At 46.4% G+C, this 17,035-nt stretch overlaps 1 protein-coding gene and 1 long non-coding RNA gene across 5 annotated transcripts in view; one reads left to right on the plus strand and one right to left on the minus strand.

Moving 5' to 3' along the window:
• WNT6 (Wnt family member 6) overlaps positions 1-17,035 on the plus strand; it is a gene marked incomplete at its 5' end in the record, with an annotated part of 51,192 nt that overhangs the window by 32,729 nt on the left and 1,428 nt on the right. For 2 of the 4 annotated variants that reach the window (XM_083503043.1, XM_083503045.1), the window contains 2 exons: positions 10,602-10,817; positions 14,847-15,148. In XM_083503043.1, coding sequence (XP_083359169.1) covers positions 10,602-10,817; positions 14,847-15,148 — 518 coding nt within the window. Of the gene's footprint in view, positions 1-10,596; positions 10,818-14,846; positions 15,149-17,035 lie in introns of all 4 variants that reach the window. The other 2 variants (XM_083503044.1, XM_083503042.1) reach the window with 1 other exon arrangement.
• LOC310706964 lies at positions 2,828-14,025 on the minus strand. Its single transcript, XR_014526261.1, has 4 exons — positions 13,827-14,025; positions 11,658-11,760; positions 7,835-9,339; positions 2,828-4,781 (listed from the first exon to the last, which is right to left on the minus strand). It is a non-coding gene; the product is annotated as an uncharacterized lncRNA (long non-coding RNA).

Genomic DNA, 17,035 nt, shown 5'->3' on the forward strand with positions numbered 1-17,035 from the left:
CCAACAGTTGCAGGGGGAAAGTCAGGCTGCCTAAAGCTCAGAATGAGCTCAGGCTTGCAAGAAAGGTTAAAAATAATAAAGAATGTTTATTTGGCTATGTCTGAAGTAAGAGGAAGTGCAAGCAAGTGTTGGGTCCTCTGTGTGGGGAACACAGAGAAATGCTATTGGGTGACAGAAAAAAGGTGGAACCATTCAACACCTACTCTGCCTCTGTCTTCACTCAAAAGTAAAGTGATGCCCAGCCTGTTGATAACAGAATAAATGATGTAAGGAGGGAGCTGCAGCCCAAAATATGAAAAGAGGTAGTAAGGGAACACCTAGCTACTTTGAATGAATTCAAATCTCCAGGGCCTGATGAACTGCAACCAAGGGTACTAAAGGAGCTTGCGAATTTAATTTCAGAGACTTTGTCTATTATTTTTGAGAATTATTGGAGAACAGGTGAGGTCTCTGCAGACTAGAGGCGGGCAAATGTTTTCCTCTTCTTCAAAAAGGGAAAAAAGGAAAATCAGTCAACTACCAACCTGTGAGCTTGACATTGATACCAGGGAAGGTCCTAGAACAGATAATTCAACAGTCGATCTGTGAGCATTTAGAAAAGGAAGCTGTGATTACTAAGACCCAGCATGAGTTTCTCAAAAATAAGTCATGCCAGACCAATCTGATTTCTTTTTTTGATGGAATTACAAACTTGGTGGATCAGGGAAATGCTTGGAACATAGTGTATTTTGATTTCAGTAAGGCTTTTGACAAAGTCCCTCATGATATTCTCACAAGGAAGCTGGTAAAATGTGGGTTGAAAGAGGTAACTGTTAGGTGGATTTGTAGCTGGTTGACTGACCAAACCCAAACCCATTAATGGTTCTTTGTCATCCTGGAAAAAAAGTGACAAACGGGGTACCTGGGCTCATTGTTGTTCAACATCTTTATAAATGACTTGATTGAAGGAAGAAATATTCATCAAATTTGCAGATGACTCCAAACTGGGAGGAGTAGCTAATTCCGCTTCTAGTCGCCCACCAGGACTAGATGGACTTTTGGTCTTATCCTATTTATTTACAGCATTAAACTTATCTATTCTGCCCTTCCTCCAGAAAGAGTCCAGGGTCAATAATAAACGACAGCTGAAAACAGTTTAAAAACAACCTTCTAAAAAGATTTAACCGCACTGGTGTCCTTATTATCCCCACAAGGTAGTTTAGAATTAGAAAGAGCGGCAGGCCCACAACCACCCAGTCAGGTTGGGAGCTGAGCAAGGATTCGAACTCCAGTTTCCCTGATCCAAGGACTGAAACCCTCCCCAGGAACGCTCACCACTGCGCCGCAATGGCTTACCGAGCAATTTCCGGGACTAAGTGCCAGTGACCCCTGGCTCAAACGGAGCCCTTGTTTACAAAGCATCACAGGAGTCCCTTATTACAGACGCCGCGGCATTAAAAACAACACAATCAACACCTTTCATTTCAGATGCAGAGTTTGACTTTTCTGCGGGGCGCCCCGTCGGTGAGCATGCAGATGCGCGCGTGCATGTTTTCTATACTTGTGCCCTGAAAAGTCTCCGGAGGGGGGAACCTTCGATTGGGGGGGGCTTAGGTCCACCACCCTGATCCGCACCAGCCCCCTTCGCCGCTTGCTCGCTTCCCCAGCACCTCGGCCCCAGAGAGGCCCCACTCCGCTCTCGGGGGCCGCTTTCTGGGCGCAGGCGGGGCCGAGGGCGCGGTAATTGCAGACCCAGGCGAGGTTTGCGCCGGAGACAAGCTCAGGCAGGGCCCCGCGGGAGCTGTCGGCTTCCCCCACCAAAGCAGTAGCAGTTTGGCAGCATTTTTCTACCCTCGCCGCCTTCCCGGGGTGGGGGACGGACGAGAGCTGACAGCTTCCTGTTGTCTTCTATTTTTCCACCCCCGCGCCGTAGGTTAATAAAAAAAAGAGAGAGCTGCGGTGGGGCGCCCGCATTTTTCTCTCTGCCCGTGCCCTCGGCGCGCCGTGCGTCCTGGTCAGCGCGCAACGGGCGCAGCCGAGCTGGGCCGGGGGGCGGGCCTTTGGCGCTCTCCAAAGAGGACCACCGGGGGTGGGAGGGAGAGGAGGGCCGCTGGCTGGGCGCTTCCCCGTCGGATCTCGCCGGGGTGAACCACAGTTCAGCGTTTGATCCTCCGCCCCGGGGCTTGATCGTTATGTTTAAAAGGAGGACAAATTGTCCCTGCTTAATGATACCCTTGCCCAGGCCAAAACTCCGGTGTGGCGCGCAGCGGAGCGACCCCCCATCCCACCCCACCTCGCGCCACTCCACCCCCGACGCAGTAAAATCTCAGCTGGAGATCGCCCGGGCTCTTTACGCCCAGGTCCAGAACCTGCTTTCTATGGCAGCAGCGGCCAGCTGGGAAATATGGGGTGGATCTGGTGATGAAAGACTCTGGCCTCGAGGGACTGGGAGCCTGCTCAGACTCTCGGCTCAGTCATAAAGTTCAGTGGGTGACCTTCAGCCAGCTGCAGCCCCTCAGTCTATCTCACCTGGCAGGGTTGTTGTGATGATAAAATGCGGGGGTGGTAGAACATGCCTGGACTGGGGTTCCTTTTCAAGATGGAAGGATGCACTCCACACTGGTCAACTTTTTATTCAAGGGAGGGCACATGTGGGTGGTGGGTGAGGCCACAGGCGAAAGTGGATGGAGCAACCAACGTGAATTTTATTTAGCAGACCAAGAAAAGGCAGGATGTATGTAATAAATTAAAGCTGCTTTGAGCAGCCACCAAGCAATTTTCCTCCGCAACTGAATATAACTGTGACCAGGTGGGTCCCTCCATATCTGATGGGCTCATTGAGGTCCTTTGTCAAGTACCCTTTTCTGGGCACCCCTACCTTCAAACGTTAGGCAGATGACTGCAGGGGAAAGGGCCATCTCTGCAGTGATGCCCTGATTATGGAAGCACCCTCTCAGACTTGTATGCCTGGTTCAGCCTTTGTTACCTTTCAGACACCAAGCCGTCCTTTCCCACCAAGCTTATTACAACAGCTTGGGCTGTTTTAGAGTTTGTTATCTTTTTATATGCTTTTAAGGGGTGCTTTCTGGCTAGTTCTCCTGGAACTTGTTGTATATTGTTTTGGATTCTAGTTGTGAGCTGCCTTGAAGATAAGAAATATTGGGAAGGAGGAATATATATGCTTGTATGTATCCATGAAGGAGAGATTTTCAGGCATACATAAACCCCAGCACCTCATGCTGCAACTTGCAGTATGTGTGTGTTGCTGGAGGAATAGAGGGAGTTTTGATAATCCCCCCATGTCACCTCAGCCCTCCTAGTTGTTACCATAGTTGCTCTCATGATTCTAGAGCCTATGCAATTCCCTTTAGCTTGACTTTACAGTGGTACCTCGGGTTAAGTACTTAATTCGTTCCGGAGGTCTGTTCTTAACCTGAAACTATACTTAACCTGAAGCACCACTTTAGCTAATGAGGCCTCCTGCTGCTGCTGCACCGCCAGAGCACGATTTCTGTTCTCATCCTGAAGCAAAGTTCTTAACCTGAGGTACTATTTCTGGGTTAGCGAAGTCTGTAACCTGAAGCGTAGGTAACCCGAGGTACCACTGTACTTGATCCTAAAGGTAAGAGATAACCTAGCAAATTGATAATATAAAACTTGTTTTCGCTTTCACACACACATCAGAGGTCTGGCCTTACATATTTTACACTTTTTGTACTGGCGAACAACACTCCACCCCCAAAATGGACACAAACTGAATATCACAAAAGGTAGATTTATTATCCCTACAGACTTAAGTTTTCTTTTGTACATGACAATCAGAATGAGTTAGTATAAGCCGCTTTTAGCCCTAATTCTATTTCTGTGGTGACTGAGTATTATCTGTTCTGATACTGTGGTATTTTCCCATGCAGCTCCATTGTGATATATGTATCTCTGTTTCCCTTTGCTTTGACTTACATCTGTATGGTGCCCCTTGTTACCACAGCAGCATAGGAGCTGCTTGTTTGTGGTATCGCCCCACACTTTTGCCTTAATATTTAAAGGCCCAGTGTCTTCTGCAAAAGGCCAGCTGCATAGGTTCTTCCCACCCTATTGTCACTTGGCTAAGAACAGAGGGAGCAATGGACCCCCATACTGCTGGGCCTGTAAAGGTTACAGTAGCAGCATGGACTTAACCCCCCAAAACTGCTCCCATGATGCAGCTGTAACATGCCTAGCTCTACAATTCTATGATCAGGGGTGCCAGCTTGAATAAAATATGGGGGGGGGGGGAGGTAATCTCCGCCCTGCACAATCGATCGCAAGATGCGGCACAGTATTTGAATGGCAATGCCCATCACCTTGGGGGGGCAGCCCCCTCAAATATTTTATTGTGGTTGAAGGAACCTCAGTCCCTAGGAGTTGACTCCTATATGTCTATGATTCTATATAAGGGGCACCTGTAGCCCACATTTTAAAAAATGGCTGTTTTCTCCTCTGTTTTACTGAGTGCAGACCAATGAGATGTATTTGAAAAGAGCCCTGCTGTCCCTATACATTTGACTAAGATCTCAAAGGATTGCATTTCTAGCCCTTGTGGCTGGAGAGAAACGTTTTGAGAATGGTCGGGTAGCTTTGTCCAATGCTGCCTTAAATGTATAGACTGGACAATGCATTCAGTGCACAAGAAGTGGAGCTTCAATGTCCTGAGCAGGTGACTGCCTCTCTCCATGGTGCTTATTCAGCTTCAACCCTTCTCCATCTTTCAGTGCCCATTGACTACTCTTATTCATGGCTGCATGTGACTGCTGCTCCAAAATCTGTAAAAATGCAATGGTTTATAATCAATTAATGATGTGCATTAGTTATCGTGAGACTAGCATTTGGGTTTCTTTGGTACCTTATCAAGCTCCTCATCCCCTCTTTTCTTTGCACAGAAGTTACACATCCTGTACTTGTGATGTTGTGTCAGCTATGGCATATATCTAGCAAATATCTAGTTTGTCTCATGGTTCAACAAAGTGCCAGCTCAAGGGTCTGCTGTCAGTTTGCCCCTAGTTTTGTTGCAATCTGAAAAATATAGTCTCAACAGAGCTGTATGGTGTGATTCTTCAGAATGTGTAGATTGGCTCATACTTAGCCAGAGCCCGCAAAATTACAAAGCTGATTTATGGAGGCATTTTTGACATGTACTAATAAATGACAAATGGACTGTTTACTCTTCTTGATCTGTTGAACTCAGGACACATCATGATGTTTCCCATGGCAAGGAAAACGTATAATGCATCATCTCTATGGCTATAGCTGTGTGTGTGAACAACACTTTGGGGACATTGTCAAAACCAGATGATGCAGATTACCCACTCTAATCTGAATGTGGGATTACATAATGCTGAGCACACATTCCAAATGGGAAACAGCTCAGAGTTGACTTTGCACAGCTCTGCAACCCAACGTACATACTCCTGAATAAAGAGGAAAGTGCAACTTGGAAGCTGTAAGTGATTCTGTGGAAATGGCCAAAGAGTAGAGATGGTGATGAGGTAGAAATGCAGGGGGTGGCAAAGCAGACAGGATGTGTGGTAGAGCTGGGGGACGCCCAGGTTGGCATGCAGTATTTGCACCAGAAGGCTCTTCCTGGTTTCTGCTTCTTTGCTGTGCTTATGAGAACAGTGCCCATTTGCAGTCCTTCCATTTCCTTAGCCTTACTAAAGTACAGTGGTACATCGGGTTAAGTCCGTGGTCTGTTCTTAACCTGAAGCACCACTTTAGCTAATGGGGCCTCCTGCTGTCGCTGCGCCGCTGGAGCATGATTTCTGTTCTCATCCTGAAGCAAAGTTCTTAACCTGAGGTACTATTTCTGGGTTAGCGGAGTCTGTAACCTGAAGCGTATGTAACCCGAAGTACCACTGTATGATGACCCTTCTGCATTTCCAATCAGCACTCACTGGTATTCAGGATTCCACTAAGTGCAAGATAGGTCTTATATATGTCTGATATATGGTATGAGGTTAGGCCTCTGGATACCTGCTGCTAAGGAGCAAGATCAAGGCAGGGCTGTTGCTGTTTTGGGTTTCACATAGGCATCAGGTTGGTCGCTGTGGGAAACAGAACACTGAATTAGATGGACCTTTGGTCTGATCCAGCAAGGCTCTCCCTATGTTATGAAGAGGTTGCATGTTTTTGTACCACACCCCATTACACAAGGGATGCCTCATTCTAGAGCTATTGCCAGTATGATGCAGAGCAGAAGCAGTTCATGACGGGATCATAATGGATGACTATGAAGACAGGACAAATAGAAAGTGCAGCGCTGCCTGTGTGGTCTCATTCACAAGCACAGTCATTGCCTTCAAAGTTCATGGGTGGTGCACATGGATTCCTTAAACCCTGTGCTTTATAACTTCCTCTCTGGACATGTACCCAGGTCACTGAGTTGGGTTGAACCATTGCTGGAAATCCCCTGGCTGCCTCAGCTTCTCTAGTGACTCATTTTCTTCATTTTGATTCCTTCAGAACTTGCTGAGAATGGCAGAAGATGAGCCAGGCAGTAAGGAGCCTTTTTGTGCCCTCTTATCCAAGAAGATAGGCAGAGATCCAAGTGGGGAAATCCCCTGTAAGATCTGTTAGCTCCACTATCTGGGACTCTGAACAGGCTGACAGCCTTCTGAATTTTAAGTGTTGCGGTGCTGAGGTTTCCCCTGAAATAAGCTGCTATTTTATATACCACCATCAGGTATCACACACTGTTAAGCCGCCTGCCACTAGACAAAAAATGGACAATAATGAAACACTGGGCACAGCAGATTAATGTTATTCTTTGCCTTCGTGGTATCAATCCATGCCTTCCTAGCCCATAGCCCTATCTTAGATACCCAAAATGCATTGCATTGCATGTTGCAGACTGAAAAAGTTGAATGTGTCTTTGATGGGTAGTAAATATGAAGGAGGAAAACGTTCAGGAGTTGATGCACAAGGAAGCATGTGGGCTACACCAAGTGCCTGAGCACAGGGAGCCTCACCAAACCCCCTCTCTGGCCTTTGAAATTTAGCAGAAACATGGCATATTTTCAAGTTCTTCTTTATGACCATGAAAGCAGCAAAATTGTTCTTTTTAGAAATGAACATTGAGATTACAGTATCTGGATGTTCCATGTGACTGCATCTGACATGAAACAGGTTTGTAAGTTTCTCCCAGGAGAATTGAAGCCCCTTGGATTCTAGGGTGAGGAGATTCCTGGGACTAGCCTCCCCAAAAAGTTGACAACAGACACATTCTGAAGTGTGATGAGTAAAACCCCTGCACTGAGAATCATCTGGTAAACCAAGGAGGAAAGCTGGCATAAACCCAGAGCTTGTTTACTGGCCTTTATCATTTTTCAAGGCCAGTCAGCTGTTTCCTCGCAAGAAAGATGTTTCCCCTGTTTCTCTGGATTGTGCTGTTCCCTACCCCAGAACAAGCAACATTTCTAGAATTCATTAAGTTGTATCCAACTTAAGTAATACACAGGGTGGACCTATTGAGAACAGTTATTATTTATGCATAAATTAAGTCAATTGATTTCAATTGGTCTGCTCTTGGGTATGACTTGGTAAAATGCAACCTACTGTATTTTATGGACTTGTTTAGCACTATGGACCATTCTGCATAGAATAAAGTGATAGTGAGATGACCTGTTCTTAGACTATACCATGTCAGACTGTAGATAAGAGTATTTATTTTTATTTTTTAAAACCCACTCTGTCTATAGAAAACAAGCATGGCTGAAGAAGAGATTTAGTGTAACCCTTTCCTTAAGGTTACTACATTCAGGGAATTAAAAGAAAATATGGGGAAGTATTCAAAGATATATATGACCCACCCCCCTCTTACTTGTAGTCTGAAGTACAGCCCAGAATTCTACAACCCCAGGTCTCCCATTCTATTCTGTGTAGAATAGTTCCCAGTGTGTAGAACAGCTTCCCAGTGACAAGTGAAGATCAAGCTGCCCTGGCCTAAGGGGGAAAACAAGTCTCAAGTTATGTCAGAGTAATTCGCTAAAAGGCCACCTAAAAGTCAACTGGTGGTGATTTTTTTTTGGGAGGGGAGGGGGAGTCATGTGAAACAGCTGTCAGATTGAGAAAGTGGCAGCTAGGAAAATATATAGCAACAACAACACCTTTATTGTCATTGTACAACTTGTGTAAAATGAAATTAAACAAGCCTCCCCCCAAAAAAAACACTCAATCTCTTTTCGAACAACACACCACCTCGCAAGTCAATTTCGCTGTTATTTTCCATTCAACAGCCTAACAGTCCACGGATAGAAGCTATTTTTTAGCCTATTGGTACGGCTGGTTAAATATACTTATATATCTCCTGCCTGAGGGTAGAAGATTAAAGAGGTGATAGCTGGGGTGTGAGTCATCCCTGAGAATTTTTTTTGCTCTCCTAAGGCAACGATCCCTTGCAATGTCATCTAGCGGACTCAAGGGACAGCCCATGATATGTGCTGTATTCACCACCCTCTGTAGAGACTTTCTGTCCGTGGCTGTCAGGCCAGCATACCACACTGTGTTACAATATGAAAGGACACTTTCTATTGTGGACCAGTAAAAGGAGTTAATCAATTGTTGTTTAACATTATTCTTTCGCAAGACCCTGAGGAAATGGAGTCTTTGTTGGGCCTTTCTGACCATCTGAGTTATGTTGATTTTCCAAGTGAGGTCCTCACTAAGGTAAACTCCCAGGAATTTAAAGGAGGAGACACTCTCCACACAGCCCCCCTCGATATACACTGGGGCAGGTTCCCCTCTCTTCCTCCGGAAGTCCAACACCATCTCCTTTGTCTTACTAATATTTAGGTGCAAGTTATTCTCTAAGCACCATGTAGATACTTTTTGAACCTCCCCCCTGTACGCTGTTTCATCTCCGCCTGCAATTAGGCCCATTATGGTAGTATCATCTGCAAACTTAATAATTACTGTGAATGGATCAGATTATATGCAGTCATATGGGTACAATGAGTACAGGTAGGGACTTAGCACACATCCCTGTGGGGTGCCAGTGCTAAGCTTCAGGGAGGTAGATGTAACAGTCCCAATCCTCACCGTTTGTGTGGATGCCGGTTCTGTATATACCAGAAGTAATTTCATTGGCTAAGCACAATGCAGAGTTGGAGGGTCCTTTGGTGTAAGCCAGCATAGCAATTCCTATGTATTTAAGCTGAGGACAAACCACAGGCAATGAGTGCTTTTTGCCTTGTTAGTGAGTATTCCCAGGGCATCTGGTTTGCTATTGTTACAGACAGCAAATGTGCTTTTTAGTCTGACCTAGCACAGCAGATGTTTTTGTTGTAGTAGTTAGGTATTTTATAACTTTTGTAATCCATTCTTCACCTAAAGGGCCCAGAGCACAGAATACATATTAAAACAATACAAAAATATATATAATTCAAAGTACAGTAAAGTCACAAAGTAGGAGCAGAAACAATATGCACTTAGGATGCTCCTCAGAGAATGAGGTTTACGCTTATTCCTGGGACTTTAGCTAGGATTTACATCAGTCATCCATATTCCTTGAAAATACATACTGTCAAACTTTGAATACAATAAAGTGTTTTTTTAATTACTTATAAGAGCATCTGTATTGTAAAATACTCAACCCCAATGCTTTTTAAAGTTGGCTTTGCATCCATTTAGAAGACTGAATTCTATTCTGCCTCCTTTTTCTCATTAGATCAGTGTAAGTTATTTGAGTGTCACCTACTCTAAAACCTCAAGGCATTGCTATGAACAAAATAGGAAATAAAGCCCATAAATATGATGGACTTAAAAAGGAACATCAATAACCCAACCCAAAGCTATGTAGGGGGAACCTCCCTGTCCAAAACAACAACCCCAATAAAGAACAATTGTCAACTGGAAGATGTGGACTCAAAACCCCTAATAACTGTGCCACTATTAAAACTAATAAAATTGCAACAAATTTACTAAAAATCAGAGGGGAAATTTAAAAAAGTCTTCTTGTTTCTAGACTGGTTTTGCATAGACACCTGGGTTCAGTGGATAATTTTATCATTTTGGGGCTTTCCCAGATGGTTGCTATTTGCAGGTGAGATTCAATCACCTGCTGGCAAATTAAGGTTGCACAATTAATGCTGATTGGAAGGTCTTACGCAACAAACCTGCTTCCGCAAAAGACAGACTTTTTGAGAGAAGGAAAGTGATAGAAAAATGCACTGGGACATGGGCGTAGCCAAGGGGTGTAGCCCGTCCCCCCAAATCCTCAAAAAGTATTGAAAAGCAATGAAAATACTCAATTAACTGAGGTTCTGCTCCCCCCACCCAGCAGAAGCCTGACCCCCAAACAAAAGCCATCTCCCAACAAAAATCTCAGCTGGCTACGCCCATGCACTGGGAGCTGTGGAATAACACTTGCCTTGATGCTACATTGTCTAGCTTCCCTGCATAAGATCAGAATGAATGCTCATTTAATAGCCAACATCATCTAAACTCCCTGCAAACAAATCAGGATTAATGCTCAATGAAAATGTCCCCTGGAAAACACCCAATATCGTTGATGCCTATCCTAGGCCTAACCATTTCTATGTAGCTAGAGTGTTTTTCCTTTTCTTTTCCCTCCAACCTCTCCAGGGCAGTGGGCAGCCCATTGGTCATGGATCCCAACAGCATCTGCCGGAAGACCAAGCGGCTGGCTGGGAAGCAGGCTGAGCTGTGCCAGACGGAGCCTGAGATCATGCAGGAGGTAGCCAAGGGGGCCAGGCTGGGCGTGCGGGAGTGCCAGTACCAATTCCGCTTTCGTCGCTGGAACTGCACCAGCCACAGCAAATATTTCGGCAAGATCCTACAGCAGGGTGAGCTGTTGTTTGGGGAGGCAATTTCTCCCTTTGGGATTTTCCCAGAGACTAGAAGGCAGGTCTAGCTCTACCACTGGGCAAAGCGATGCAGAATCAGCAGAAATGCTTTTCTGTCTGGCCACATCCACACCTTACATCTAAGGCAGTATCCTACTAAGCAGTCATGGCTTCCCCAAAAGAATCCTGGGAAGTGCAGTTTATTAAAAGTGCTGACCACACAAAGCTGCGGTTCCCAGAGCTCTTAACAAACTGCAGTTCCCATAATTCTCTATGATAGTTAAAGTGGAATAGGAGACCTGGTGTGTGTGTGACCTTCTGTCTATGCCTGAATGCTGAAGTGTATCCATGAAGAGAAGCATCCCCTGCCCCGCTGTGATATGCTGAAAAGTGCTGAGGCCTCCAGACAGCAACCATATTTTTCAGTCAGCCTGCAAAAACCTCACACATCACCAGCTCCAACTTTGTGTGTACACAGAAAATATGTCAAGGTTGTGAAGTAGTCTGCATTCTGTTGCCACATGCATTTCATAATTTGCATGAAACGTACATGTCTCTGCAGCTGTTGCATGTGATGATACACACAAGGGTTTCAAATCATTTCCAGCACTGAAGTGCTTTCCATGTTGGAAAATATTGGGAAGAAACCTTTATATGCTACAAGCCCTACAACTAATTTCATTTATATCATTTATAAGGGAAGAAGGGTTATCCATTTTTCTGAAGGGCTGCAACATGGTTGATTAATTGATTGAAACCTTTTTGATCAATTAAAAATGTTCCTCCAGGCAGCAGATATTTAAAAACAAATTGTAATTATTTTAATTGCTAGGTACTTACAAAAACCACAGTAGCAGGCTCTTCTCAGAAGCAGCTCCCCTTTTCTCATCCAAAGCAAGAAATGGCTCTTTTAAGATGCCTGTTGTGACATGTGCATAGATCACTGAAAGGCAAAGGAAATATGCATTTTATGTATAGCTACCGATTTATTCATATGCAAATGCACACAAATTTAAGTGATTGATTTACTAAGATTTCTTTAATCTGGGGACAGTCCTCAAAATGAAACTGGGTGTTGCCTTTCATTGCTTTGCGCATGAAATCAAGGCCAATCATGGAAAAAACAACACTTTCCCTGTCCAAATATTTTCTGCACTGTGGCTGGATGCAATAGCCAGTGTGGTACAGGAATTAGATGTTGGACTAGGACCTTTCTGGGAGCAGAAGGATCTGATACATTTTCCAAGGTGGGGGGGGGGTTGCTTTGTGTCTCCCCCTCCTCTCGCTCCCACAGAAGGCACAGGACAACACCGCATTAGAGTATGTGAGGCAAGGGAATTGCTGGGTCCTCAGGGCGGCACAGGTTATTGCTACAGGCCGAAGGTTTACTGCTATGACATGTCTCACTGTCCTTGTAATGAAGCAATTATGGGTGCTCCCAGACAATACAGCAGCTTTTAATAAAGCCCAAGAATGTATCCGTGTCTGGGAGTGATTTACTGCCCCCCCATTCCGCCCCCCTCCCATTAGACTGTGCTCCTACATGTCCTTATAGCTTCCTCCAGGCTTCCCAGCAACCTGACAGAATAGGGGCCTGGGCAATAAATAACACCCCCCCCCCCAGGAAGCCCCCTTGCCACAATACTGGATGGTGTATTTTTTTCCAACCCTGCCCCAAATGTAAGAGGACAGGCAGGTCAAAAGGACAGGGCAGGATCCTGGTGCACTGCCCTAGGGCCAGCAACAGGCACACTATGGGCACGACTAATGTTGTCAGGCTCATAAAAAGGGTTCGTAAAAATAAGAGCCACCTTTTTGAGGAAAATTTCATGTGACGTTTTGAACACCAACTTGGGAGGTCATTGTTATAAATTTCTATCTACTGGAATACAAAACAAGTGGCTCTACACATCCCACTCCCAATACCTGCAAAAGTTTCAGGGTGGACATACTGCTCATATCCCATAACTTCCTACTGAAATCCTATAACTTTAAACCACAAAGTTACTCATGCTGTTGTTTTTCTTGATTTTGTTGTCCCCTTTCAGATGGCAATAATACAGTAATACTGGGGAAGCATTGCAATGCAACTAACAAAGCAGAATGGTACAAGGATGGTCCAATATAAACCCACCACCAATGCACTATTATTGTATTAATAACATGTTGCAAAATGCATCCCCCCCAAACCCCCACCACCCTCACCAGTCTATAGGGGCTTGTACACAGTGGCTAACATTTCTATTGAGAGCACATGCAGACGATGACAATATTTCCCTTAGATATTTGATCTTCAGAGCCCTTTCCAGCCAGAGCAGAAGCCCATCAGGCTTCTAACCTAACTTCCAAAGTACGAAAGTAAAGGAATGGAAGGCTCTTTCCCTTGTCGGTCATTTCACTCCCTAATTAGCGAGCTGCGGCATTGTGTTTCCACCCGCGCTTCTCCCTTGGACATTTAGATGTCTTAAGGCGACGATTAGAGTCCAAGAGACTAAGCAAGTGAACCTTGGTGGCGGCGGAGCATGGATAGAAACAGGATCGGGGGTGGTGTTGCTTGTGCAACGCAAGAAAGTATGCGCGAAGATGCTGCGGGCAAAATGCATGGGAGCTTGTTGCTGCCGAGCCGGGTAGCCGGCCGGCCACGTAAAGGAATGCCCTCCTGCAACGCAGAGAGAGAAGCCCACCCGTTTTCATCCCGTCCTCCCTCCGTGTCCTTCGCTCCTGGTATCTCAGCCCGGCGGGCCGCTCCGGGTTTGTAACAAGCCGGGCGACTACTGGCAAAGTGAGAGGAGGAGGGCGGGCGGGCGGGAGAGACTGAGCCCCCGGCGGGTGCGGCGCCTGGTGCCGGAGCAAGCAAAAGGAGAATCCCCCTTTGGCTGTGGCAGGTCCCGGCATGGCGAGGGATGCCTGGAACTCGTGTCCCGCGGCGGAGGGGCGACTGGCGCCCCGCTGTCAATAAGAATCCAGGTTATTGGGGTGGAGGAGGAGGAGAGCGGGGGGCATTCCAACCTGGCCTTGCCCTCCTGGTTGCCGGGCTCGGGCAGCAAAGCAATTCCTTATTGGAGTAGATTGATTTTTCCACCCGCCGCGTTTTCCGACGGGCTGCTGAGCAAGAAGAGCTCAACCGGGGCCGTGCAATTCTCGTCCGTAGCTGCCGCGCATTTTTCGCTGAGATTTGCGCGGGGTAATCTCCCGCTGGACTGTGCCGGGTGAGGCAACTATGACCGCCTCCCGCTCTGCCGCCCTTTGCATGGCACCCCAAGCTGCTGCCTCACTCGGGTTAAAAACAAACGAACAAAAACAGCCCGTGGTCGCCACTCGAGCAGCAGCCTCTTGTCCAGGCCGCCAGCCCTCGTGTCACCTCGGCGGGGAAAGCTGCAGTACTTCCTTCCTGTATAGTCCAGTCCCACGCAGCCGTAGGCAGACATTTAAAGCACATCGCTCCAAAGAATCCTGGGGACTGTAGTTTACCTTTTACGGAGCTACAGTTCCTAAAACCCTTAATAAATTACAATTCCCAGTATTTATTGGGGGGTGGGGAAGTGTGTTCACTAGTTTAAAAATGTCACCAGCGGGCCTGCTGATTACAGTGGGCCTTACTCCCAGCATAAGGCTGCAACGTTAGACTTAGATAGATAGCTGGAGTTTGAAATTAATATTGGAGGCCGAGATAGGCCTCTTTGGGTGATAGCTGACTGGAGACAGGGCCAAGAGGTTCTTAAGCCTGGCAACTTAGTTCTACTAAGGAGCAGAGTTTACTTTCTCTCACCCTACTTTAAAAATGTGTTTAACAACGGGGAGGCAGAAACTGAACAGGTGCACCCACCCCACCTGGAACTGCAGTGGGGGGAATCTTCACTGGTTGGATTTCTGCTTGTTATGGTTTTTTTAAAGGCGGTGCTTTTTGCCAGACTTACCCCTGGCAGGCCCATGAACTAGTGGCTTGTTTGTTTGTTTAAACCTGACTCCATTTGATGTTCTCCATTTCTTTCTTCTTCCCCTGCTCTGTCCTCTCACTCTCTTACACAGATATCCGGGAGACAGCCTTTGTCTATGCCATCACAGCGGCCGGCGTGAGCCATGCCGTCACCCAGGCCTGCAGCATGGGCGAGTTGCTGCCATGTGGTTGTGAGGCGACTCGGAGCCGGTCCCCTCCTCTGCCCCCTGCCATCACAGGGTCAGAGGGCTCTGCTTGGGAGTGGGGCGGCTGCGGGGATGACGTTGACTTTGGCTATGAGAAATCCCGCCAGTTCATGGACGCTAAGCGCAAGCGTGGCAAGAGCGACATTCGAACTCTCATTGACCTGCACAACAACGAAGCAGGACGCCTGGTAAGGGCAGCCTCCCCTCACTACTTGGGTACCTGGAATCCTCTCTCCACAGGCAACCCTGCCTTCTTCCTTGGTGGGTGGAGAGAACTGTGACTGCCCCATTACTTGCCAGAACATGGCCTGCTTAGGCTTAACTTGGCTGCCTGTCACATCCTCACTTCCACTCCAGTGACGCAGCCCTGCCTTGTGTCCAGACCTATTTCTATGGTCAAGGTCATCACCCCAACTGCTCTCACACAGCTTGAGCCCTCATCCGGTTCTAGGGCTAAGGATTGCTGTCATGCATGTGCATTTGGCCATGCTCTGTTCCATGCAGTAATGGGGCAGAGTATCCTGTGGCTACAGCAGCATGCTGTAGTCCCTTTTGTTTGCAGACACTCACTACTGCTGCCATGTTATCTGCTAATACTGTACAGGCACATCTATATGTGCACATAAAGCTGGAGGTAGGGGCTTTAGGACCAACAAGTAGAGAAAATCAGTGTAGGTTGTTCTGTTGGGCATATTTTCTTGGGGTAATCTATTGGTGAGTGAGGGGAAAGCCAGCAGTGGCCCAGAGCCAAAAGTGGAAGGGTCCACCTCTTTTCTCCCCATTCTTTCTGACACCCCTCCCACCTCTCTCTCACACACCCTCAATTTTCTCTTCCTCTGCCCCCTTCCCCACTGCCCTGCAGGCTGCCAGAAATTGGGTAGATTGCTCATTACAGAGGGCTGAATTCAGCGCTTGCAGAGGGATTAAAAAAAATGGCCAAAGGCCACATAAAATTAGATCAAGGCCTGCAGCCGGTGGCAATATAGGGCACAAGTGCCACTGCCAGGTATTTGGCCATCCCTGCCTCACTGGGCCTCATTTCCATGGTACAGCAAGCCGTGTAGAACAATTTGGACACTTTTTACTATTGGGAGTTGGAGGAACACTTCCCTGCCAGAGAATCCGTACACAGCTATACCATAAAATCCCACACATCAGAGTAACAACTGATTAACAAAAGTATTTATACCCACCTCAAATTCATATCTAAAAATCATCCTTTAGCTGATCAGGCCTGCTTTAAGCTGTTGTCCCTTTAGTTGGCCATCATTTTTAACGGTGCAAAAATGCTACTAGAGTTGGATGAAGTGTTTATTCCCAACTCTCCATCCCAAGCATGCACTCTCTCTCTTACCCACCCACATCAAACTCTTTGTATTTTCCCTCCCTTTCTGCAAGCTTGCTTCTAACTTCATGATTCAACCCTGTATGCTATATAACCAAAGCATGTTCCCTTGATAGGCTAGACACCTCTTTCAACCTGCCTTCATTGCCTGCCACCTGAATTTCCCTCTGTAATCTTTAGGTATCCTCTTCCTCCTCCTGCCTCTGCCTGTCTTTTCCATCCCCTCAATCAGTCCTGGGGCTCATCCTGGATTACCACCAAAAACATACTGGTTGGCAGAACAAGATTTCATGATCCCCATCAGAACCATCAATTTATCAATGGATAATAATACAAAAGGCCAGAGGGGACAGTTAGACAGTTTATGAACAGGTATGCAAAGCAGACAGATCTATGCACTTACATGCATAGAGAGCTCATGTGATGTAGTACTGAAATGTGGGAGGTGCATGAGCCTGGATCAAATCCAGTAGCAACAAGCTCTGTAGGGGTAGATTTAGGCAACTGGCAATTTCAACCCACCACCCTCAATATGAGGATAATAACACTGGCCTACACTGCAGGGTTGTCTTAGAATTCTTGATATAGCATATGTAAAGTGTTCCAAACGTTCCAGGACTGTATCACATAAATGCTAAATATTACTGTTGTATTACATGCTCTCACATGTAGAAGAGGGTAACCCAGTCAGAGTCTTTTGGTCCATATTCAGAATATGGGAAGGAGGTGG

This window comes from Podarcis liolepis (assembly GCF_965112155.1).
Source record: "Podarcis liolepis genome assembly, chromosome: 1".
Classification (NCBI taxonomy): Eukaryota; Metazoa; Chordata; class Lepidosauria; order Squamata; family Lacertidae; genus Podarcis; species Podarcis liolepis.